The sequence below is a fragment of the Mustelus asterias genome, chromosome 9, assembly GCF_964213995.1.
Source record: "Mustelus asterias chromosome 9, sMusAst1.hap1.1, whole genome shotgun sequence".
Taxonomy (NCBI): domain Eukaryota; kingdom Metazoa; phylum Chordata; class Chondrichthyes; order Carcharhiniformes; family Triakidae; genus Mustelus; species Mustelus asterias.
In genome coordinates, this window is record NC_135809.1 from 39264709 (window position 1) to 39291307 (window position 26599).

Here is a 26599-nt window from a genome sequence, read left to right on the forward strand (position 1 = left end):
GTGCCTACCTGTGCCAGGGCCAACACTAGGAGGAGCCTCATTTGTGAGGGTGGGGGGGCGGGGGGGATTGTGTAGTGGGAAGGGGAGAGGGAGATGCTGGCTTTGACTGTTGGTGGGTGGGGGGAGAGATAGAGGGTGATGCCGGATGCCGGCATTGATCACAGGGGTGGGGGTGGGCAAGGGGAGGGGAGGAGTCCCTGAAACCTGTGTGGTGGGGTTGGGGGGGGGAGGTTATTTCTTAGTCTGATCAAGGCGCCTTTTAAAAACAGCGAGTCAGTGCAAGCATACTGTAATGCCCTCTCCCCAAGTCAGTGCATCTGTACTGTAATGCTCTCTCCCGGATTGAGTGTATCTGTATTGTAATACCCTCTACCAGGATCACTGTATCCATACTGTAATGCCCTCCCCTGCACTGAGAGTACTCTAATGTAACACCATTGATTGAGTTCCTGCTTGCTTTTTTAATTTAACTAAAGGTTAGATGCTGTGTGGCTGTCTTACTGAGTAACTACATTTGCTTAACAATGTACCCGAGTTTATGCCTGAGTTTGAGTCTTGGATATGTGAAGCAGATCTAAACAAATCTCTTACTGTTTTGTCCATCACGATGCACTCCTCCAATCCCACCAGTGACAAGCAATGAAATGCCAACTTTGTGTGCTACCATCATGGTGGCTGAAACTGTGGTACCAGCTGATAAACCCTGATACAAACCAAAGGAAAGCAATATTACTGTGTCTCACTGGCATTTAGTTAAATTCCTCAAAACACACAAAATAAAATGCAAGAACCTGACCGTAGAAAAGCTGCAACCCTGGAGTCACTAAGAAAGATATTCTGGAATTTGCGCTAAAGTTAATCCTATTCTTACGTCTGAAACAAAAACAGAACTTAAGTCAGTTACTATAAAAGCAAAAATACTCTGGATGTTGGAAATATGAAATGAAAACAAAACATGCTGGATAGACTCAGCAAGACTGACAGCATCTGAGGAGAGAGAAATATCCATACTGTTAATGTTTTGAGTCCATATGACTCTTTTTCAGACTCTGTTAACTCTATTTCTCTCTCCACAGATGCTGCCAGACTTGCCAAGTCTTTCTAGCATTTTCTGTTTTCATTTTAGATCGGTTCATCATAGAATCATAGAAACCCTACAGTGCAGAAAGAGGGCATTTGGCTCATTGAGTCTGCACCGACCACAATCTCTACCCCCAGATCCCCACATATTTACCCGCTAATCCCTCTAACCTACGCATCTCAGGACACTAAGGAGCAATTTTAGCACGGCCAATCAACCTAACCCGCACATCTTTGGACTGTGGGAGGAAACTGGAGCACCCGGAGGAAACCCACGCAGACACAGGGAGAATGCGCAAACTCCACACAGACAGTGACCCAAGCCGGGAATCAAACCCAGGTCCTTGGAGCTGTGAAACAGCAGTGCTAACCATTGTGCTAATGTGCTGCCGTTATTAGCAGGATGTGCTGATCAAGCCAAACTAATTTATAATTATCTTCTGTCAGCTTTTTAAAAATCTGTATCATTATCGAGCTTGTAGATCCCAGCGCCACGCTAAAGCAGGAAATTCAGGAGGTCTACTCAGTTCTAACTGGTTTGACACGATATGAGCTGTTTTTCCATTTGGATTCAGGCACACTTGCCGCAAAAATAATCAGTGACAGTAAGGTTGGAAGATAAAAATGTAAATCAAAGTAATTCAAGTTGATCAGCAAGAATGTTTCATCAGGAACTGAGGGGAGTTCTGGCCGGTAGACCGGTTGCTCATTTGGAATAATTTTACATTGGTAAATAGACAATAGTTGGTCTAGAGTTTAGACAACTTCAAACAAATTCTTAAGCTAAAGCACAAGTGTGGTTTCGAAAGATATGTCACTGTCTTTTCACAAAGAAACATCGACGTTTACCTTGACTCTTGTGAGCAGAGCACAAATTATTGCAAGATGCTTCAGGCATCAGGACTGTACATTGGAAACTGACTGACACAAATTTTATATTCATAAGACAGCAACAAATCGCAACTGGACATTTAGTGATTGGACAAGTCAGGAATGGAACAAAATCAAAACTAAACAATCAGAAAAATGCAACCAATTTTTCTTTGAAAATCCTTTGTGCTGCAGTAAAGTAATCTTAAAAATCTGTTTAGCAAGAGGTGGGGGAGTTGCAATACTGGTTAGTTAACATATTACAGCTGTATAGAGGGAGGACACCTTGGAAGAATCATGTAACGAGACACTATGAGTAGAGCTCAGAAACAAGAAGGGGGCAGTACTATGATGGGGGTGTACTACAGGACTCCCAGCAGCCCACGGGAAGTTGAAGAACGGATATGTAAGCAGATTCTGGACAGATGTAGAAATAATAGGGTTGTTGTAGTGGGAGACTTTAATTTTCCTCATATTGACTGGAAATCCCTTAGGGCTAAGGGTCCAGATGGTGAGGAATTTGTTCAGTGTGTCCAGGAAGGTTTTTTGGAACAATATGTGGATAATCCAGCTAGAGAGGGGGCTATACTGGACCTGGTACTAAAGAATGAGCCCAGCCACATCATCAAAATTGCAGTGGGGAAACATGTGGCGAACAGTGACCACAATTCCGTAAGTTTTTGGATATTCATGCAAAAGGATAAATGTTGTCCTAGGGGTAAGGTGCTAAATTGGGGGATGGCTAACTACAACCAGATTAGGCAGGATTTGGAGGCTGTTGTTTGGGAGAGGCTGTTTGAGGGTAAATCCACATCTGGTACGTGGGGGTCTTTTAAGGAGCAGTTGATCGGAATGCAGGACAAGCATGTGCCTGTGAAAAGGAAGGACAGGAAAGGCAGGATTCGGGAACTGTGGATGACCTGAGAAATTGCGAGCCTAGTCAAAAAGGAAAAGGATGCATACATAAGGTCTAGGTGACTGAAAACAGATGAAGCACTTTCCTAGGAAAGAACTCAAGCAAGGAGTTAGGAGGGCACAAAGGGGTCACAAAATGTCCTAGGCAGGCCGGATTAAGGAGAATCCCAAGGCATTTTATACATATATTAGGAACAAGAGGGTAGCTAGAGAAAGAGTTGGCCCACTCAAGGACAAAGGAGGGAAATTATGCATAGAACCAAAGGAAGTGGGTGAGATCCTTAACGAATACTTTGCTCGGTATTCACAAAGGAGAGGGACACATCGATTGATGGTGTCGTGGAGGGGCATGTAAACTCTCTAGAGCAAGTTATCATTAGGAGGGAAGAAGTGTTAGATGTATTAAAAAGCATTAAGGTAGACAAATCCCCAGGGCCAGAAGCATCTATCCCAGATTACCGAGGGAGACAAGAGATGAAATTGCTGGGCCTCTAACAGAAATCTTTGTTTCATCGTTGGCCACAGGTGAGGTCCCAAAGGATTGGAGGATAGCCAATCATGTCCCATTATTTAACAAGGGTAGCAAGGATAACCTGGGTAATTATAGTGAAATTGTTGGAGAAGATTCTTAGGAATAGGATCTATACATGTTTGGAACTGAATGGTCTTATTAGCGACAGACAGCATGGCTTTGTACGAGGGAGATCATGTCTCACTAATTTGATTGAGTTTTTTGAGGAGGTGACAAAAATGATTGACAAGAGAAGGGCCATGGATGTTGTCTACATGAGTTTTAGTAAAGCATCTGACAAGGTCCCTCATGGTAAGCTGGTGCAAAAGGTTAAATCACACGGGATCAAGGGTGAGCTTGCTAGATGGATTCAGAACTGGCTTGGCCATAGAAGACAGAGGGTAGCGGTGGAAGGGTGTTTTACTGAATGGCGGTCTTTAACTAGTGGTGTTCTGCAGGAATCAGTGCTGGGACCTCTGTTGTTTGTAATGTATATAATGACTTGGAAGAAAACGTAGCTGGTCTGATTAGCAAGTTTGCGGATGATACTAAGATTGCTGGAGTTGTGGATAATGATGGAGATTGTCAGAGAATACAGCAGGATATTGATACGCTGGAAAATTGAGCGGAGAAATGGCAGATGGAATTTAATCTGGATAAATGTGAGGTGATTCATTTTGGTAGATCCAATTCAGGTGGGAGCTTTAAAATAAACGGCAGAACCATCAGGAGAAAAGACACCACAGAGATCTGGGAGTACAGGTCCACAGACCCTCAAAAGTGGCAGCACAAGTGAAAAAGGTGATGAAGAAGCATATGGCATTCTTGCCTTCATCGGCCGAGGCATTGAGTATAAAAGTGGGAAAATTATGTTGCAATTATATAAAATGTTGGTTAGGCCACACTTGGGATACTGTGTCCAATTCTGGTCACCACACTATCAGAAGGACATGGAGGCTTTGGAGAGTGTACAGAAAAGGTTTACCAGGATGTTGCCCGGTATGGAAGATATTAGCTATGAGGAGAGATTGAATAAACTGGGATTGTTCTCCCTGTTAAGACAGAGGCTGAGGGGCGAGATGACAGAAGCTTATAAAATTATATGGGGCATAGATAGGAGGAACAGTTGGAAGCTTTTCCCAGGGCAGTAATGACAATTACAGGGGGGGCACAAGTAAGGGGGGAAAGATTCAGTAGAGATGTGTGGGGGCGGTTTTTTACACAGAGGGCAGTGGGGGCCTGGAATGCACTGCCAAGTGAGGTGGTTGAGGCAGACGCGTTAGTGACATTTAAGAATTATCTGGATAGGCAGATGAACAGGCGGGGAATAGAAGGATACAGGCGGTAGGTCTAGATAGGACAGCATGATCGGCGCAGGCTTGGTGGGCTGAAGGGCCTGTTTCTGTGCTGTACTGTTCTTTGTTTATTCTTATTTGGCCACATACTCACTGAAGTTTTAAGTTATTCAGCAAAACTTTCTGCAGTGTGATACTTTGTGCAATTTCAGACACATTTCTTTCTGAAAAGTTCTCCTTTCCTTCTCCCCTATGTACTCTGTAAACTGTATGTTTTGTCTGTATAGCACGCAAGAAACAATACTTTTCACTGCATACTAATACATGTGACAATAATAAATCAAATCAAAGTGGCAGCAGAAGCAGAAGGAAACTATGGAAACTAAACAAACATGTCCACGGCCTGAATGATGTTTCCTGGGTATGGTATTTTGCAGAGATGTTTTGCTGAAAATAGGCTGTGTACAACTAAAAGCAATGCTTTATTATTCTCATGTGGGAAAACTCTCAAGCATCTTTATGATGCAGGTTGATGATTTCTTAAGGTGCGGTACAGAATTCGAGACAGGTGTTGTTAATAAGATTTGAGTGGAATTAAAAATTGGGAGTCAAGCTTTTGGGACTTTTAAAAATATTGGTTTAGGTATTAAACAAAGTAGGTCAGGAATAACTTTAAATCAGCAGTCCCATTTAGAGAGTGTTATTCCTATCCTGGTTAATCATACCAAGTCATCTTGGAAAGGCAATGTGTTACCTAAAGAGACAGAGTAATTGCAATGCTTGATTGGTCAGTTGAAGTAATTGTGCACTCGGCTGGAGTTAAGTACTATGAAAAAACACCCTAAAGTAAGATGTTTTATGGGCAAAAAATTATTATTTTTTAGCTATCCTTATGTGGCCCAAAGAACAAGAAGCTGGACATTTTTAGTGACACATCACATGGAATCTTCCTACCAGGTATTCTGGTGCAGCCACTTTCACAACGTTTCTCATGGGTGAGAAATAGATCATAGACCATAGGTTACTGAGGGATCACTTTGGGACCAGTGACCATAGAATCCTACAGTGCAGAAGGAGGCCATTCGGCCCATCGAGCCTGCACCGACCACAATCCCACCCAGGCCCCATAACCCCATCCATTTACCCTAGCTAGTCCCCCTAACACTAAGGGCCAATTTAGCATGGCCAATCCACCTAACCCGCACATCTTTGGACTGTGGGAGGAAACCGGAACTCCCGGAGGAAACCCACACAGACATGAGGAGAATGTGCAAACTCCACATCGACAGTGACCCAAGCTGGGAATCGAACCCAGGTCCCTGGCGCTGTGAAGCAGCAGTGCCAACCACTGTGAGGCAGCAGTGCTAACCATTGTGCCACCGTGTTGCCAATGGGAAATGTCCTTTAGCTTGGGAAGTTAAGGAAATACAAAGGGTTGTTAAAACTACTCCAGCTGTTAAAACACTGGCTCATGTGGGAGTAATAGAAATGGGATTCTATTTGTCAAATATTTTAAGTATGATTTTATACAAAGGCCTTACTGAAGATGTTAGATGATCATCCATTCTGGGATAATGCACATTCTATAAAAGTGTCAGTGAGAAAAGATTAGGGATTGACCTTGCTGGTTTGAAGTAAATGCTAGAGAGAAAGTAAATGGAATAGTGGATGCAAGTCATCATCTTGCCAGATTGTTTTGTAAAAAGAAATGTGTGTACGAAAAACTTGTTAGGGGTTCTGAAGAAGGTATACCGTGCAATGGAATAGGTCCTTGAGGAGGTATACCTCACAATGGAATGGGTCTTGGAGGAGGTATACCTCACAATGGAATGAATCCTAGGAGATGTATACCCCGCAATGGAATGGGTCCTGGAGCAGGTATACCTCGAAATGGAATAGGTCCTGGAGAAAGTACACCTCGCAATGGAATGGCTCCTAGAGGAGGTACACCTTGCAATGGAATGGCTCCTGGAAGAGGTATACCTTGCAATGGAATGGGTCCTGGAGGAGGTATACCTTGCAATGGAATGGGTCCTGGAGGAGGTATACCTCGCAATGGAATGGGTCCTGGAGGAGGTATACCTCGCAATGGAATGAGCTCTAGAAGAGGTATACGTCGCGATGGAATGGCTCCTGGAGGAGGTACACCTCACAATGGAATGGGCCATAGTGGTATACCTCACAATGGAATGGCTCCTAGAGGAGGTATACCTCGCAATGGAATGGGTCCTGAGGGGGGGTATACCTCACAATGGAATGGGTCATGGAGGAAGTATACCTCGCAATGGAATGGGTCTTGGAGGAGGTATATCTCGCAATGGAAGGGCTCCTAGAGGAGGTATACCTTGCAATGGAATGGCTCCTGGAGGAGGTATACCTCACAATGGAATGGGTCATGGAGGAGGTATACCTCGCAATCGAATGAGTCCTAGTGGAGGTACACCTCGCAATGGAATGGGTCCTAGTGGAGGTACACCTCACAATGGGTCCTGGAGGAGGTATACCTCATGTTGGAATGCTTCATACAGAATGTGGTGGTTTCTGATTTAATTTGTTTTGAAATTTTGATCGTACATATTAACTTTAATTTTAATTTAAGGAGAAAAGAAAATCTGTTAAATGAACATCAACTGTATGTGGGTGATAGGTACTTACTGGGAATTCACTTTTGCCTCTATACAAAGGAACCAACTAACACATTGGGGTGAGGAAGCACATGTTTGTTATGCATGTCTCTGTAAATAAATGCTTCTGAGAGTGTGTAAAGATCGGCCTTGGTTTTATCCTTCAATGTGGAGCATAACAGAAAGGAATCTTGTACTTGAGCGTTCAAAGGGAGAATCAATTTGGTTAGAATTCACGAACAATAGTGAAACTATTGTGATGATTGGTGTACACAATAAGCCACCTAATGAGGTGTGTGTGTGGCAGGTGAGCACATGGCAGGGCAAGAAGCTAGAGGAACAATTTTACAAGGAAAGTGAAGAAAGATGCAAAAACTTTAATAATAAATGGGAGAATGCAATTATCTTAATATAGACTGAGTAACAACGTAAAGGACAACAAAGGAAAAATTGCTGAATTGTGCACGAGATAATGTTCTTGATCAGTACGTTTCAACAACTTGTATTTATATAGCACCTTTAATGTAATAAAACATCCCAAAATTAGACATTGAGCCACATACGGCAATATTAGGTAAAATTTCATCACAGTGGTAAGTTTTAAGCAGCAGCTTGAAGAAAGAATGAGAGGCAGAGAGAGAGAGAGGTTTAGAGGAGAATTCTAGAGAATTCCTAGTACCAGACAGATCAGGCAAAAGCAAGACAGAGAGCAAGGGAAGTTCAGATTAAACTGCATTTATTTCAATGCAAGAGGCCTGACGGGCAAGGCAGATGAACTCAGGGCATGGATGGGTACGTGGGACTGGGATATTATAGCAATTACTGAAACATGGCTAAGGGAGGGACAGGACTGGCAGCTCAATGTTCCAGGGTACAGATGCGATAGGAAAGATAGAACAGGAGGTAAGAGAGGAGGGGGAGTTGCACTTTTGATGAGGGAAAACATCATGGCCGTACTGAGAGGGGATATATCCGAGGGTTCGGCCACTGAGTCTATATGGGCAGAACTGAGAAATAAGAAGGGGAAATCACTTTGATAGGGTTGTACTATAGGCCCCCAAATAGTCAGCGGGAAATTGAGGAGCAAATATGTAAGGAGATTACAGATAGCTCCAAGAAAAATAGGGTAATAATTGGGGATTTTAACTTTCCCAACATTGACTGGGACAGCCATAGTATTAGAGGGTTGGATGGAGAGAAATTTGTTGAGTGTATTCAGGAGGAATTTCTTATTCAGTATGTGGATGGCCCAACTAGAGAGGGGGCAAAACTTGACCTCCTCTTGGGAAGTAAGGAAGGGCAGGTGACAGAAGTGTTAGTGAGGGATCACTTTGGGACCAGTGACCATAATTCTATTAGTTTTAAGATAGCTATGGAGAATGATAGGTCTGTCCCAAAAGTTAAAATTCTAAATTGGGGCAAGGCCAATTTTGATGGTATCAGGCAGGAACTTTCAAAAGTTAATTGGGGGAGTCTGTGGAAAGGCAAAGGGACTTCTGGTAAGTGGGTGGCTTTCAAAAGTGTATTAACCAGGATTCAGGGTAAGCACATTCCTCTTTGAGTGAAGGGCAAGGCTGGTAGAAGTAGGGAACCCTGGATGACTCGGGATATTGAGGCCCTGGTCAAGAAGAAGAAAGAGGCACATGACATGCATAGGCAGCTGGGATCAAGTGAATCCCTTGAAGAGTAAAGGGGGTGTAGGAGTAGAGTTAAGCAAGAAATCAGGAGGGCAAAAAGGGGACACAAGATTGCTTTGGCAGATAAGGCAAAAGAGAATCCAAAGAGCTTCTACAAATACATAAAGGGCAAAAGAGTAACTAGGGAGAGAGTAGGGCCTCTTAAGGATCAACAAGGTCATCTTTGTGCTAATCCACAAGAGATAGGCGAGATCCTAAATGAATATTTCTCATCAGCATTTACTGTTGAGAAAAGCATGGATGTTAGGGAACTTGGGGAAATAAATAGTGATGTCTTGAGGAGTGTACATATTACAGAGAAGGAGGTGCTGGAAGTCTTAAAGCGCATCAAGGTAGATAAATCCCCAGGACCTGATGAAGTGTATCCAGGAATTGTGGGAGGCTCGGGAGGAAATTGCGGGTCCCCTAGCTGAGATATTTGAATCATCGATAGTCACAGGTGAGGTGCCTGAAGATTCGAGGGTGGCAAATGTTGTGCCTTTATTTAAAAAGGGCTGCAGGGAAAAGTCTAGGAACTACAGGCCAGTGAGCCTCACATCTGTGGTGGGTAAATTGTTGGAAGGTATTTTGAGAGACAGGATCTACAGGCATTTAGAGACGCAAGGACTGATTAAGGACAGTCAGCATGGCTTTGTGAGTGGAAAATCATGTCTCACAAATTTGATTTGAGTTTTTTGAAGGGGTAAGCAAGAAGGTAGATGAGGGCAGTGCAGTTGATGTTGTCCACATGGACTTTAGCAAGGCCTTTGACAAGGTACCGCATGGTAGGTTGTTGCATAAATCTCACGGGATCCAGGATGAGGTAGCTAAATGGATACAAATTGGCTTGATGACAGAAGCCAGAGAGTGGTTGCAGAGGGTTGTTTTTCAAACTGGAGGCCTGTGACCAGCGGTGTGCCTCGGGGATCAGTGCTGGGTCCACTGTTACTTGTCATTTATATTAATGATTTGGATGAGATTATAGGAGGCATGGTTAGTAAGTTTGCAGATGACACCAAGATTGGTGGCATGGTGGACAGTGAGGAAGGTTATCTCGGATTGCAATGGGGTCTTGATCAATTGGACCAGTGGGCTGACGAATGGCAGATGGAGTTTAATTTAGATAAATGCGAGGTGATGCATTTTGGTAGATTGAACCAGGACAGGACTTAGTTAATGGTAGGGCGTTGGGGAGAGTTACAGAATGAAGAGATCTAAGGTACATGTTCATAGCTCCTTAAAAGTGGAGTCACAGGTGGACAGAGTGGTGAAGAAGGCATTCAGTATACTTGGTTTCATTGGTCAGATGGTTGGGATGTCTTGTTGAAGTTGTACAAAACATTGGTAAGGCCACACTTCAAATACTGCGTACAGGTCTGGTCACTCTATCATAGAAAGGATATTATTAAACTAGAAAGAGTGCAGAAAAGATTTACTAGGATGCTACTGGGACTTGATGGTTTGAGTTATAAGGAGAGGCTGGATAGACTGGGACTTTTTTCTCTGGAGCGTAGAAGGCTAAGGTGCGATCTTAAAGAGGTCTATAAAATAATGAGGGGCATAGATCAGCTAGATAGTCAATATCTTTTTCCAAATGTAGGGGATTCTAAAACTAGAGGGCATAGGTTTAAGGTGAGAGGGGAGAGATACAGAAGGATCCAGAGGGGCAATTTATTCTCACCGAGGGTGGTGAGTGTCTGGAACAAGCTTCCAGAGGTAGTAGTAGAGGCCGGTACAATTTTGTCTTTTAAAAAGCCTTTAGACAGTTACATGGGTAAGATGGGTATAGAAGGATATGGGCCAAATGCAGGCAACTGGGACTAGCTTCGGGGTTTTAAAAAAAAGGCAGCATGGACAAGTTGGGCTGAAAGGCCTGTGTCTGAGCTGTAAACCTCTATGACTCTATGAGCTTAGGGGCTAGGCAGCTAAAGAAACAGTCACCAAAGATGGAGCAATTAAAATGAAAAATGATCCAGAGGCTAGAATTAGATGAGTATAGGGTTGGTGGAGCTGGAGAACATTATAAAGGTAGGGCGCAGTGAGACCATGGAGCCATTTGAAAATGAGGATGAGCATTTTAAAATCAAGACATTGCCTCACCGAGAACCAGTGTAGGTCAGTGAGCAGAGCTTGGTGTAAATAAGGTCATGGGTAGCAAGAGTTTAGGATGACTTCAAATTTACAGAGGGTCAAAATGTGGGAGGTTTGCCAGGAGTGCTTTGGAATAATTAAATGTAACAAAAGGCCTGTATGAAGGTTTCAGCAGCAGATAAGCGAAGGTAGGGGCCAAGTCGGGCAATGTTATGGAGGTTAAAATAGATAGTCTTAATGATGGTGTAGATACATAGTCAGAAGTGCATCTCAGAGTCAAATATGGCACCAAGGTTGCAAACAGTTTAGTTTAGTCTCAGATTGTTATCAGGCAGAGGGTCGGAGTCAGTCGCTAGTGAACAGGGACTGAAGACCATGGTTTCAGTCTTTCCAATATTTGATTGGAGGAAATTTCTGGATATCGGATAAGCAGCCTAATAGCTTAGCAACAGTGGAGATGTCAAGAGAGGTGGCAGTAAGATAGAGTTTCTACCCTAAAGAGGAAGGAAACAGTTCTGGATCTGATTCTAGGAAATAAAGTGAGACAAATGTTTTAGTGGGAGAATATTTGAGAAACAGTGATCATAATATTATTAAGTATAGAATAGTTATGACAACGAACAAGGGGAAATAAAACATGAAAAAAATCATTTTGAAAAGGGATCTGGCCCAATAGGAATGGAATCAAAGACCGGCAAATAAAAGCATAAGTGAACAATGTGAGGCTTTCATAGAGGAGGTTGTTCACACACAGAATAGACATATTCCCAAAAAGGAAAGGGAGGACATCTGCAGCTGGAGCTCCCTGGGTGATTAAAGACTAAAATTAAACAGACAAAGGAAGTTTACAATCAAAGTTTGGTTTATAATTCAGTAGAGAAACAAGCTGAATACAGAAAGTACAGAGAAAACCGAAAAGAGGGCACAGGAAATAGATTTGTGGGTAACACAAAAGGAATCTGTTGTAATTGTCTCTGCTTTGATGGCCACCTGTTCTAAGCTCTAATGAGTGGGTGTGTAAACATTCTTCTAACATCTCCATTTACTATGTACAACCCATATGGGGAAAATTAGATTTAATCTTTCAGTCCTTACTTTGGTGAGGATATAGGGTAGATCTCTTCGAGATGCTTTGATCTTTTCTTTGGTTTCTGCCAGGTACTGTAGGTCACTGTCTGACAATCCTACGTGAATCTTGCCTTTCACAATGCCCACTGTCGCAGGAACCACCCCATGTTCTTTCACTATCTGTTCAACCTCTTTAGCAGTGCTGGAACAAACCAGAGAAACATCGAGCCAAATTACATTTGTACATATCTTGAGACAAAACACCAGCACAAAATTGCCTGTTGGCTTTTCCATTTTTCGGATGGACTTTGCACTTTGATCCATTAGCTGTGCAGGCAGATTGGACTCAGAATTGGGGAACTGTATAAGTGGCTGGTGGGACAATTTGCTTATTATCTTCTGCCTGTGGTCTTTTGGATGACTGTATTTTGTGCACCTAAAGGTTTATACAATTGTTATCACCGCATGGATGGGGCCACTAACACAGCCATTTATATCCAGCCACGTATTGCTGGTTTTTTGCAAGTTCTCTGTTTCTAGTTAGTTCGCCACTCACATAAAGTTACACATTCCAACAACCAATTTTATTTACTCGTTACACCCAGATCACCGGTAAATGTTTTTATCATTTTTATATTGAATATACTTTTTTTAAAATACTGAATTTTCAATCTGCTACTCTTAAAACAGTTTTAATGACTTTTCTGTTCCCAGTGATGTTTGCTGATAATCGTACTGATCCTTTCAATGTGAATGAGCTAAGTAAAAGGTATTATCATTAAGGCTGTACTCACTCATATTCATCTTGCTCTCACGCACAAGGAAGATTTTTTCAGGATTGCCTGGAGCTTCATTACACCGGAGTCCGTTTCACTTTCTCCAGGGTGGGTTAAACATTTGGTATTAAGATGGAAGAAGGCTAAGGGTGGCTTGACATTTCTGATGGTACTGGTGGGGAAACTCTTTTGCATTCATTAGCATGTTACACATGCTTATTAAAACCCCCGCCCACCAATATTATGTGCATGGTTGCAATCTTGTTAATCATAAGTGAAAAAAACCTGCCTTCAGAATCTGACCATATGTAAGGGATGTATAGCAAGCGAGGCAGGCTTCTTCCTGCACTGTGGAGTGACTAACCTCCAACCCCCGGCCTTCTTTCAACAGCGTTCTTCTATGGCAGACTATGGTTGAGTTCAGGTGTCAGTTGTCCAAGGTTTGGGGAAAGTGAAGAAAGGAGGATGGAGTCTACTAGGCAAGGGTCAAGGAATTTGATTTGATTTATTATTGTCACATGTATTAACATACAGTGAAAAGTATTGTTTCCTGCATGCTATACAGTCAAAGCATACCGTTCATGGAGAAGGAGAGAGTGCAGAATGTAGCGTTACAGTCATAGCTAGGGTGGAGAGAAAGGTCAACTTAATGCAAGGAAAGTCCATTAAAAAGTCTGATAGCAGCAGGGAAGAAGCCGTTGTTGAGTCGGTTGGTACGTGACCTCAGACTTTTGTATTTTTTTCCCGACGGAAGAAGTTGAAAGAGAGAATGTCCAGGATGCGTGGGGTCCTTAATTATGTTGACTGCTTTGCTGAGGCAGCGGGGAGTGTAGACAGAGTCAATGGATGGGAGGCTGGTTTGCGTGATGGATTGGGCTACATTCACGACCTTTTGTAGTTTCTTGTGGTCTTGGGCAGAGCAGGAGTCATACCAAGCTGTGATACAACCAGAAAGAATGCTTTCCATGATGCATCTGTAAAGGTTGGTGAGAGTCGTAGCTGACATGTCAAATTTCCTTAGTTTTCTGAGAAAGTAGAGGCGTTGGTGGGCTTTCTTAACTATAGCATCGGCATGGGGGACAGGACAGGTTGTTGGTGATCTGGACAGCTAAAAACTTAAAGCTCTCGACCCTTTCTCCTTCATCCCCATTGATATAGACAGGGGCAGGGGCATGTTCTCCACTATGCTTCCTGAAGTCGATGACAATCTCCTACGTTTTGTTGACATTGAGGGAGAGATTACTGTCGCTGCACCAGTTCACCAGATTCTCTATCTCATTCCTGTACTTTGTCTCATCATTGTTTGAGATCTGACCCACTACAGTGGTGTCGTCAGCAAACTTGAAAATCGAATTGGAGGGGAATTTGGCCACACAGTCATAGGTATATAAGGAGTATAGTAGGGGGCTGAGAACACAGCCTTGTGGGGCAGTGGTGTTGAGGATGATTGTGGATGAGGTGTTGTTGCCTATCCTTACTGATTGTGGTCTGTGGGTTAGGAAGTTCAGGATTCAGTCGCAGAGGGAGGTGCCGAGGCCCAGGCCACAGAGTTTGGAGATGGATTTCGTGGGAATAATAGTGTTGAAGGCTGGCCTATAGTCAATAAATAGGAGTCTGACATAAGTGTCCTTGTTATTTAGGTGTTCCTGGGTTGAGTGAAGCTGGACAAGGGAAGCAGAGTTAACAGTGAAAGGTGGAACTGGGCCTGGGGAGAGGTACAAGGATCAGTGGGACAGGATGGGAGGATATTTGGGGAAGGAAGCTAGATGTCCAAAACAGGGAGTGAGGCAGCGAAGGAATGTGAAGGGTGCAGAAAAGTGGGAAGGAGGGAAGGGCCTTGCATGTTGGTTGTGGAAGTCATGTGGATGGCTGGGGGAGGGAGTTTCAGGGCACAGATAGTGGGAAAGATGGGCCTAAAGTGCAGGGTCAGTGCTGTCGATGGTGGGGTTCCAGTGGTTGAACTGAGGATACTGTGCAACGGAGGGAACATCCACAATGAGAGGGGGTAGTGGGATGTGGTAGCGTGACAGGTCCAGGGTAATGATTGGGTAGCTGGGGTCTGTGATGATACTATGCCTTTAAGAAATATATTTATATCATGATTCTTGTAAGGGATATATTTAAAATTGAGATCTGTTTTGCGTGGTGACAATTTGTCTCAGAAGACCTTTAAGTTAGTGGCTGAGAGAACAAGATAAGGATGCATTTTAGACATGGTGTTTTGTTTAAGCAGAGCTAATGCATTTATGTTCACTTAAGTTCCCCTGGGGTTTCAGAGTGGAGTTTTGATTAGGTTGATTGACGGAGAAGAGTCATGTGGTTAATGCAGGAAATAAAGAGTTCCAGTTTCATTTTAAAATACAAGCAGTCAAAGCAAGTATATCTGTGTTTTGTTAACTAATTTTAAAGAGAGGTTTAAGTCTATAGGAGAAATATTGCTTGATTGGAATTCATGGTGCTAGGTTAGCAGTTAAGACTTGTATCTTGTCATGTTTAAGTATTGTGTAATTGTTAAAAGTTAAGCTAATTCATTTGTTATAGTTAAACTGAGTTGTTAAATAAAGCTTGCTTTGTTAAAAGCTTCCCAGTGTGTTAGTAGAATTGCACCTGGAATGAAACATCCTATCCTCACAACAATGCCAAAAATAGATCATTGTTGGGGTCCAGTCTGACTTCATGATATGCCTTGATCTGGTACCCTAACAGGTCAGAAAAATGGAATAGACAGGTGGCTCAGATACCAGGAGGACTGAGGGTCAAGGTGGGCCTGGGGATGGTAATGGTTGAAGGATCAGAGGGGAGAGCAGGTATATACAGGGTGATGGTTATAGGTGCAAGGCTAACAGGGGGAGGTTGATGGTGACGGAGCGAAGAGGAATGGTTAGATTGAGTGGGTCAAGGATGATGGTGGGTGGAAGTTGGTAGGTGACATGGGGAGGGGTTGTAGCATGTTTGAAATGTGACATGCACCATTTTTTAAAAGTTTGTCAAAACGCAGTTGATCTGAAAGGAGACCATTGGGAATTGGGAGGAGGGTCTTTTTGTAGGTGGAGTTAAAGGTCAGTAGAATTGGTCGACTAAAGGGACATGCTAATAATCATGGGGCACCCCGATACTCAGTTGGGCTCCCCTCTCTATGATGAATCCCATATGAAAACAAGTTTGCTCCCTGACTCATGGATCCCACAACATCAAGATCGGGAGCTGCAGTAATCTCACCTCATGGGATAACCCCCGGTCCCTGTAGTAAGTCTGGTGAACCTTTATGCAAAGTCAGTCCTTCCCTAGGTAAGGGAACGTATAGGACAGATAATACTCCAGGTATGATCTCACCAAGGCTACAGCCAACTGCGGCCAGACGTCTTTAATCCTACGCTCAATCCCTCATACAGGCAAAGGATACTTGCAGTTACCTCCATACTTGCCATCTGCACCTGCATGTCAGCTTACACCTACTTTTGAACAATGACAGCCAGGGATTCCTCTGACCATCCATAGCTCCCATTATATCACCATCTAGGAAAGACTCTTACTTGCTATTTATTCCTCAGAACACAGTAGACAGTCTCATGGCTTTTGACCCTCATACTCTATCTACCACGTTCCTGGCCACTCACTTAGCCTGTCCCATTGAGGTCTCTTTGCAACCTCCTCACCTCTTGCATCAGGCCACCAGCAGGACACGTAATGAATTGACCGCGAACGTTGTGCAGACATTTTTCTCAGAGGGCTCAAAACTGGCAGAGCAATGCCTGTTGGCTTGCTGATGTGTGCCTGGGCTGCACAGTCACAAACAATGCTATGACTGAAACATACTCATGTTCAAATACTCAATGACACGCTTGATGATGTGAGACGCTAAATGGTGTATCATTAGAACCACTACATTGGAACAAAGTACAACACCTTCAAATATCTGTGACTATTGCAGAATCTAGCAGCATAATGAGAATGCAGCAAACCTGAACACAACGCAATTAAACACAGAATTAATGTGTGAATCATACATACAGTAACTGGATACCCATTCCACCTATGTCTAGGTGCAGCCCAGACATCCACAGTTGAGATGGAGGCAGCCTGCTGACTGCTATGTCCTGTTGAGTCTGATGATTTGGTGGGTGTCCTCTTGATGCGAGGTCTAGAGGGCTCTGGCTTGCTAAGGGTCTCCTGAACAAGTGAAAGTGAACCCTCCTTGGCCTGATCTGCTGGAGGGGATGGGGTTACTGACAAGCAGAAGCAGGGCATCCTTGGAGTGTCCTGGGATGAAGTGTGCAGGGTGCCTGGCTGGTGCTTCTCCTCGTGGGTGCCAAATGACACCCCTCCCTGAGGAGCAGGGTCACTTGGAAGGTAGTCAGTGTGCCTCGTTCCTCCTCTCGCCTAACCACTGCTGCACGGTACTCATGGCACGAATGACAGAGTGCAAATCCAAGTGCATATCTGACAATCTCTGTGTTCTGCCAGACCTGGGTTTCCAAGGCACACTTTCCATGAAGGCAGCTAAGCACTCCCGTGTCACAAGCTGACATCATGGACGGACTCCTCCAACCTTCAGTCCAGTTCTGCACATGGTCTCTGGCATCTCTGCTTGATGTTCCCCACCCATCTCTGCATCTCAATGTGTCTCTTCTGGCTGAATCCATAGGTTCATCATCTGGATGGGGCTCATCAAGGGCCTGGTCTCCAGCAATCCTCTGAGTGTCAGAGAACTGGTCTGTCACTTTCTCTGCCAGCTGTGGACCCGTGTCCATGATGTGTACCAGACTGTGACCCTGAGCCTACACTGGAGGGATTACCAGCCAAGGTGAATATCTGTGCTGCTAGAGACTGTGGAGGAACATCTTACCAATGTACCCTTCCTCCTCCAGAGGTAGATTATTGATGTTACACAGGATATGTATAAGGCTGCTTCACGTTCAGCAGGGGGAGAACAGACAAAAGGCATTCTCACTAGATAACTGAACAACTCCAAATGCTCCTTGGGCACAGGCAGGTCACCCTCTTCTCCTGACAGTTTTGTGGCCCCTTCCTCGAATGGGGTTAGGGTCCTGACAGCAGGCATTCCTCCTGTCTGTGTATGTTCCTACCTGTTGTGTACATTCTTCTCCTGCAGACAGACAGGAGCATTCAGAGAAATGGGAACACCAGCAGTTTCACACCATTCATGACGACATATTCTCCAGCAGCCCCTGCAGCCATCAATTTCTGCAGCCGGGGTTTTCCAGCCCCTCCTGTCAGCAGGATCTTCCAGTTCTGCTAAAGTCAATAGATGTTTGAATGGCTCGCTGCATCCGCCAGTGGGACAGCACCAGAAGGTTCTGTCCTGTGCCTGCCTTACTGGTGAGAAGGAGCTGCTCTGGGGCATTTGAACAGTTCTGGCTGTTGAATACATGTTGTTCTTGTTCTTGCAAAGAGCTAAATCACTTGGAAAATGGAAAACATTATATCATCTCTGTAAATGGGATTTCTCTGTTCTATTCAGCTGTTAAGTCACATTTTTCACCTTTGTCCTTGTTCCATCTATCTTTCTCTCAAAACCTATTCTATCTCAATTTTTGCCTTGTTCTGGTGAAGTCTGTTTCTCTCCACAGATGGTGACTAACCTGCTGAGTATTTTCCAGAATTTTCTGTTATTATTTTAAACCACTGCACAGGTGTGAGATCCTTTGACAATGATGTGGAACATCTGGAGCACACATTCAGCCCACATGAGGCCTGCCATCCAAACTCGTGTGGCAACTCTCTGCAGTCGCAAACACATGATGCTTCATACTCCTGTCGGTGTGACTTTGCATTGTGTAAACAGTGGCACTTACCCGAGCAGCACACAGCAGATCATTTATTTTTTTAGCAGCACTGGAGCCAGATTCTCGTGTGGGTCTACGTCCACTCACCCACACTGCTATCTCCATCCAAATCGCGTTGGTCTGGCTCCTGCTGCCATCCCTGGGAGAGAAGTCACTTCCCCTACCCTGGAGGGCCTGGAATGAGGTGTCGCTAAAACATGGGGCCACAGGCTGTCTGGTTTCAGACATCTATCCAGAGGGATGGTCAACCTCCAAATGTAGTGCTCGGAGATGAAGGGAGCCATGTTTGTGTCGCAGTCAATGGATACCTGTCCGGAGCCCTGTAAATATGGTGCCCAGACCTCTGAAGCCCTGAGGTTACATCCACATCCTGCCTGCCCTGCTTCAAGATTCACTGCTTTTCATATGCGTGAATAAAATTGCTAAGGAGCAAGTTCATTTCCCATCGTCCCTCCACACTTCAGAGTGACAAACAGAAAATCCCACTCAGAGGTTCTGCAGTTTGCCTAGCCATAGACTGACAGCATATTAATGATAGCCTAAATATTCTGGCCAGCAACAAGAGTGGGCAAAACACACCCAGCTTGATGTTCCGCCCCTGGTGAAAATAAATGTCAATCAGCTGATCCGTTGCCATCTCTGAAAATTAAAATCAGCCAACAAATCTTTGGTGGGCTCAGACAAATTGTATTTTTACTAAATGGGACTCTGGAATTTTCCAAAGTTTTTTGTGGTGCTTTGGAGATTAAATTCTGCAAACCACAAAATAGTGGCCTTGTTGACGTTAACCCAGCTCAGTAACTCTACCGACCGATAAGCCTGACATTCACTCATTTAAGATATTTCAGTAAGAGGCAAATTGGTCCCTGGCAGTAGTTAGTGATTCCAAATGCAAACGTTGCTGTTCCCCAGATTCTCTGAACCCAATGCATTGAATCAGTCCACATACCTCAGGTTGTCAGGGTGTGGCATACCATGTGTGATGATTGTGCTCTCCAAAGCCAGCACAGCCTTCTTATTGGCTATCGCTTCCGAGACCTCTGGGTGAAGTTTAACCAGTCCATCTATATGAAGCAACAATTGAACAGTACATTTCAATTATTTTTCATGTATTTAAAGTTTTATAATGTCTCAGTTACACCACTCCCGTGTCACACAGGTTCCCAAATTTGCATCTACAACAGTGAATGCTGTGGCGATAGGAAAGACCCAAGATTCTTATTGCTTCCCAAATTCTACACTACTGTCTGGGTGACATCCCTGGCCTGCTGACTTGATCAATTCAGCTTCATTTGGCTCAGACAGTGCGATCTCCGACTCAGAAGGTTGTGAGTTCAAGCCCCATTTTCAGATTTGAGCACAAAATCTGAGGGAGTGCTGCATTATTGGAGGTGCCATGTTTTCAACGGAACCTTAAACAGAGGCTACATCTGCTTGCTCAAGGGGATATAAAAGATCTCATTCCACTATTTAAACATTCAGGAGCTCTCATGTGGCCAGCATTCCTCCTCAACCAACACCTCCAAATGAAATGGTCATGCAGTTCACCTTTATATATTGACATTGTACACAGCTTGGCTCCCACATTTGCCTGCATTTTAAAACTACACTTCCAAAACCATGAACTTAATGTGAAATGTTTTGGGACATCCTGAAGATAAGATGCTGTATCATCTTTAAGCAGCAGTTAATACAGCCTACAACATAATACAGCGGTTAACATCTCATCTGTATGTTTGGCGTAGATGAATACAGGCCTGCTAATTGGACTAGGTTTTTCTTGGAGTAGAAAACACTCCTTCTATCTCCAGAATCTGCTTTACATCTAGTCAAGAATGATAATCCTCTTTCTCTCTCCGCCCACTGTAAGGATCCTACATGAGATAAATCTGAAAGAGCCGGGATTCAAATCACCAAAGTATCCCAAACTCATTGTCCTTTGAGATCGGCACAACATCGTGGGCCGAAGGGCCTGTTCTGTGCTGTACTGTTCTATGTTCTATAACAATAAGGATAGTTGGTGTAAGAATATAATCAGCATATTCCAGTGTTCAGGGTGCTTTAAGGTACGATAATTGGAGCAGAATGGAACAAGTTCACAATCCACAGCTTTGACACTGAATTGCCAAAGAGGGTCCAATTTTAACAGGTTAAAAAAATGTATTGTTTATTGGGGCAGTGGCACAGTGGTTAGCACTGCTGCCTCACAGCGCCAAGGACCCGGGTTCAATTCCCGGCTTGGGTCACTGTCTGTGCAGAGTGTGTACATTCTCTCTGTGTCTGAGTGGGTTTCCTCTGGGTACTCTGGTTTCCTCCCACAGTCTGAAAGATGTGCTGGTTAGGTACATCGGCCACGCTAAATTTTCCCTCAGTGTACCCAAACAGGTGCCAGAGTGTGGCGCGAGGGGATTTTTACAGTAACTTCATTGCAGTGTTAATGTAAGCCTACTTGTGACAGTAATAAATAAGCTAAAAAAAAACTACAGCTAGAATTAGCGAATTTAAAAAAGAAACAATAAATTACCAACTGCAATAGTAAAACAAACCCCTATTGCACAGAAAACCAAAGCAGCAGCAGAGAAGGAATTGTGTAGAGATGACTGTTAACGAACCATGGAGACGTTTCCGAGCAATGGCAAAGCCCAGAGCAACACAAGGTGTGTGGGGCAAGACAGAGATGCACTTAAACATCATTCTCCAGTGAGAGCAGGCACTGAGGAGAAGGAAAACAAAGTCAGATCAGTCAACAACATCTTATTAATTCCTCCTGATCAACTTTAAAATGACTGCTACTCTTAGTTTAGGAGGGAACATCTGTGATGTCATTAGAGTAGTTCAGTTAAATCCAAGGGGAATTCTTCATCCTAAAAATGCAAGTTAGTTTGAGAATTACACATCAGCTTTCTTTACAATGGGAGATTTTAGCCCAAATCGATTCTGCCCAAGTCAGTACCAAATCTGCTCTAAAAATTAATTTCAAATTCCAGCCAGCATCAGACAAGCAACATCTATGATTATATATTTTTATATGTATATATCATATATATCAATATATTCAAAAATATTTCATGGGGTTTGAATTTGTGACCTTTTGACTCAGAGGTGAATATGCCACTGAGCCAAGACTGACGACACCCAAGCCTTCACAACACGCTCAGGATGACAGAAGTCAGTAACTTGGTTCTTGAGCTGTGACTCAAGGCTGCCCAATTCCCAATATTCTTAATTACTTGTCGGACCCAAATACATTATCCACCACTCCAACGGGCTGAAGCAATCAAATCTCTTACTTTAGCTTTCCAAGGACTTGTGGTGCCCAAAAATGGTATGGGCAATAAATGCTGGTCAGCCAGCAGTGCCCATGTCCCACGAACGAATAAAAAAAAATGTTGGGGGCTAAGAACTCACGCTATGTTTTTATAAAATATATATCTATCATCATGGCTAATCTATAAAATCTTAAAAACTGGACAAAGACTTTAAAATGATTAAAGCCATGTCGTTATCTCTGAAGATGCACCAATGACCCGTTACTGCAAAGTTCAAATCCAACGGGATTGTACAAAGGGCATTTATGTTTCTAAGGCCAGTCCCCAGCCAATAGAGACTACTTGTCTGATGGGACAAAAAAGCCCTGAAACCATTTTTGAAATTTTAAATTTATTAACATTAAGCATCTCAAGAGTCTAGACATAGGGATATACATCCTTTGTCCACACCAAGTTGGACAAGTGGGAGCCGTATCACAAGACCCCTCTCCTATCTGGGAGAACCAGTTTCCCTGTGTTGTGGAGTTGCAAAGCTCAGAATGCCATCTTTTTCAACCAAGCAGCAGCTCAGAACTGGAGCTCGGTTCGAGGTTTTAATTCCCAGCCCGATCTTCAATATTTCTACTAGAAATTCTGTACCATCACCCACAAATCTAATTTGCATCATTGTGGAAGTCATCTCTACTTAAAAAGTGGATTATCCAGCATCAGTTTCAGCCTGCTGACCTCTGTGAAGGAATATACCATTGGACTCTGACCCTGGACTCACATGAAACAGTAAGTCTTTATTCGCTTCTCGGCCTTTTGGCTAAGATCAAGTGTAGTATGGATCGCCTGCACTTGGTTGAGGTCATTAGGTTACGCTGAGGCTTCATATTTTTCATATGAAGCAATTTTTAAAAGCGGCATCTCGGCCTTTTGGCTAAGATGCAAATGAGCTCAAGTCTTGGAGGAGGATCCTCCCCCTTCTCCAATCAGCTTCACTCATGTAGATCAGGCCCAGGACAGTGTGGTTTTGGTCTCCCGTCCTGTCTTGTCAGCCTGGATCTGAAATGTCTCAACTTGTTGAGACTCTGAATTGGATTTGATTTGATTGAATTGGAAAAGTATTTTAAAAAAGTAAGTCTTTATTCTGTGGCCTTTGCCCTGTAAACCTTTCTTTTCTTTATTCTATGAACATAAAGGAGGCCACACTGTGTGCAAATAAACTAACCCTTTTGGTTTATCCTATCTCAAGTTTGCTGTAATGTGCACACTTCAGGCTTTGTCAGGAACACAAATGGTATTTATTTACAAGAAAGAACTTGTACAGAGACTAGCAGCCCCCAGCTGTTCTAAAGATGGCTGCTGCCCAAGATAGGACTCCACCCACTGGGGTGATTACCCACTCTCATCCTAATCGGTCCTCTGAGCCAGGTGACCCTCTTCTGCTGTGCTGCCCTTGAAGAGGCACTCACCAGAATCACTGTGGGGTTATTAATAGAAAATTGGATCACTGAGAGGTCAGGAAATGCATCACCATTTATAAAGAGGAAAATCATCTTTCTGTTCATGGGTGGGTGGTGAGAGGAGAAATATCAAGGCTGTTTAAATTAAACTCTCTTGCTGACCATAAAACTCCAAATCATTAACAAAATTGCCTCGAAAGACAAACAAGAAAAAAGGCTTGAGAGCACAAAGACTAGACTGACATTTAGGTGCATTAGCAAGAACATGCTACACCACACAGCATCACCTTTCATTGGCAGTTTCAGCTAATTGCGCTAACTTGCAAGGAGGAAGCTCCGAGGTGACTGTGGTGGGTAAGAGATTGTTGTCCACCTCGATGTGGAATGTGCCTTTGCAAAGAAGGTCGGGAGAGAGATGAGGTGGTTTTGTTGAAGTTCATCTCAAGCAGCTCCGTGACACAGGACCCTGTGTTCTACGAGCTGTTCCCAGAGACACACAGCGAGACAAACATCAGCTGTTGATGGAGGATCATCAACTTGATAAAAGACGCTCTTTGGTCTGCCCGAAACTTGTTGGTCTTCCAATACAAAGAGTTGTCTGCGACCGAGTGTTGCAGACCTGCACATTCCAAAACCCAGGACTACATGCTGAGGGATGCACTAAAGCTTGGGGCAGCTGCCGCAGAGGCACAATGGGGAAGTTTGCTGTCTAAGACCCTTTAACCATAGTGAACTGAGGGGAGGGGAATTGTACAGAACCTCCTTGAGCTGTAAACTCACATTGAATGTATATAATGAACGCACATGTATCACAATTGTATGGAAGCAACTCGTAGTGTAACTTGCTGTAGGTAGACAACTTAAATACCATTACACCATTTGTGATGGCCAGTTTGAAATATCTAATGTTTCTTTGACTGTATTGAAGCACCTCAGGAGTGCAACATGATATGTAGTGAACCTGAATATTATTGCACTTTGTGATGGCCATTTTGAAATTATTGAAATGTTCTTTCAGATATTTGATGAATAAAGTATATTTTGCAAAAAGAAGCTAACTTTATTTACTGTGTCTGGGTGTTAGGAGTGCTTGGTTCACAGGGTAGATACTCCATAAAGTTGACGAGGCTCGAATTATCTTAGAGCCAAGTTCTTTAAGTTGCTGTCCCCTAACAGTAGTATAAAATTATTTTCATCACACAACCCCCTCAGCAGCATCGCCTGTCAAATGAGATAGATAGTCTGTGAGAATGAAGCATATGGCAATCACTTAACTGATAAAAGTAAAAACAGGAAATGCAAGGAAGCATTGCAATGTAACCAAGACTGGAACACAACGACCCAAAGTGTAACAAAAGAAAAACGGAAAATACAAAACGTTTTAGGCAGTAGTTCAATTTAATCCAAATTGAAATGTCTTTTCAAGATGTGGGGTAATGCTGTTTTTCATTTTTCATCCTGTAACAGGAATGAGATATTTGAAAACCAGTGTATAAGGAACCCTAGGGATGCCCCTGCTTCACACAAACACCACCCCCTCCCCTCCCCCTCCCGTTTAACATAAAAACACTGGGTAAACAGGAAAAAGAGGCAGCAATAAATACAAGCTAACCTGTAACTAACTTGCAGGCTGACCTGTAACTAAATACAAGCTAACCTGTAACTAACTGCAGGCTGATCTGTAACTAAGTATAAGCTGACCTGTAACTAACTACAAGCTGACCCTAACACAATGGTTTCGTTTCTGTTGCAGAGTTTATCAGCTGGCAATGATTAAGCTGCGGGTCAGTCTCCAACACTGAAATGTCTCAGCTTCTGTTCATGTCTCTTCCCTAACACGATTCCCACTCCACCTCCACCGCCCCCTTTCCAACTTTGCATGTTTCCGTCCAGTTATTGAGCAATGATTTTAACAATGCGCGCGTCCCGGGTGTACCAAGCCTACACACTTGTTACGGGTTAAATGATCTGGCGAATCGCTGTCTTTAGTTAACTGGTTATTTATTTTACCGCGCTGATAAACTTGTGCAGAGTGAGCAGTTAATCCTGTATGTATGTGAAATAAACCACTCTGGGAAGGTCACTGTCTTCCCCACGCATTTGTCTGCTCAGAGATTTGTAAATCTAATTTTCCAAATCCTAAACTGGCCAAAGAAAAGGTTCTCACTTGTAGCACCTACCTTCCCAATGCCTCAGGATACACGTGTGATCAAAACTGAACTTTGACCAGACAGGAACTGAAAATTCTGACCTATCAAATTGTGCTGTGAAACTATTCTGAGTGTGTGGCTTGAATTGTTGACATTGAGTTCACAATTCTACTAAAAGGTTTACAAAATACTCCCACACTAACCATGTCTATCCAGATACTGACCTCATGTACAAAGAATGTCAAATCCTCAGTTCAGTTTAATGCTAATGTTGTATTGCAATCATCTCTCACCATTAATGCGTCTCCTCAACATTTCCTCTTCGAGGCACCCTGTACCTTCAGCAAGGGAGAGGGGGGGGGGGCGGAGACAGGAGACAGGGGCTAGGAGAGTGGGGAAGAAAGGGGGAAGGAAGATGGAGAGGCAAGCAGGAAGAGGTTGAGGGGCAGGACAAGGGGCAGGAAGGGAAGTGGGGAAGAAGAGAAAGTGGTGTAGGAGTGGGGGTATAAGGAGGCAAGAAGGGTGAAAGGAGCAACAGGTTGGATGAGGGGGAGGAAGGGGAAAGAAGAGAGGGCAAGATGGGTCAGGAAGTAGGGCAGAATGACGGGAAAGGGCAGCAAGTGAGCAGGAAGAGAAGGGGCACAAAGAGGGGGGTGTGGGAAGAAAGGAGACAGGAAGAGAAGGGGAAGAGGAATAGAGGAAGGGGAAGAGAGTAGGAGGAAGGAGAAGGGCAACACAACAAGGAGGGATGGGGAAGAAAAAGAGGGTGAAATGGGAGAAGAGAGGGGGGAAGAGAAGAGGGCAGAGGTGGATTTACCTTTCGTGGAGCCCTACACTCATCTTCTCAGGAGAGGGGAGAAAGAAGGGATTTGGGGGGGGGGAGGGGGGGGGGGAGGGGTGGGGGTCGACCTATAATTTGTCAGTGATTGGATGGTCACGTTTGTCTGTCTGTCACATTGCAGCATGCCGATGTCTGTGCACCTACAACATCCTGACCCTGGTCATCACCACCTCCTTCC

General features: G+C 43.8%; 1 protein-coding gene and 1 pseudogene across 5 annotated transcripts in view; one reads left to right on the forward strand and one right to left on the reverse strand.

The window, feature by feature from the left end:
• LOC144498630 (uncharacterized) overlaps positions 1–25635 on the reverse strand; it is a 79716-nt gene extending 54081 nt beyond the window's left edge. For 2 of the 5 annotated variants that reach the window (XM_078220027.1, XM_078220031.1), the window contains exons 1-5: positions 25611–25632; positions 21326–21426; positions 19663–19777; positions 12158–12332; positions 592–703 (exon numbers count right to left, since the gene is read on the reverse strand). In XM_078220027.1, the coding sequence (XP_078076153.1) occupies positions 592–703; positions 12158–12332; positions 19663–19777; positions 21326–21407 (484 nt within the window). In that variant the 5' untranslated portion in view covers positions 21408–21426; positions 25611–25632. Of the gene's footprint in view, positions 1–591; positions 704–12157; positions 12333–19662; positions 19778–21325; positions 21427–25153; positions 25263–25597 lie in introns of those variants that run through there. The other 3 variants (XM_078220030.1, XM_078220029.1, XM_078220028.1) reach the window with 2 other exon arrangements.
• LOC144499333 (U2 spliceosomal RNA) lies at positions 22771–22950 on the forward strand (annotated as a pseudogene).
• Positions 25636–26599: the final 964 nt, after the last annotated feature.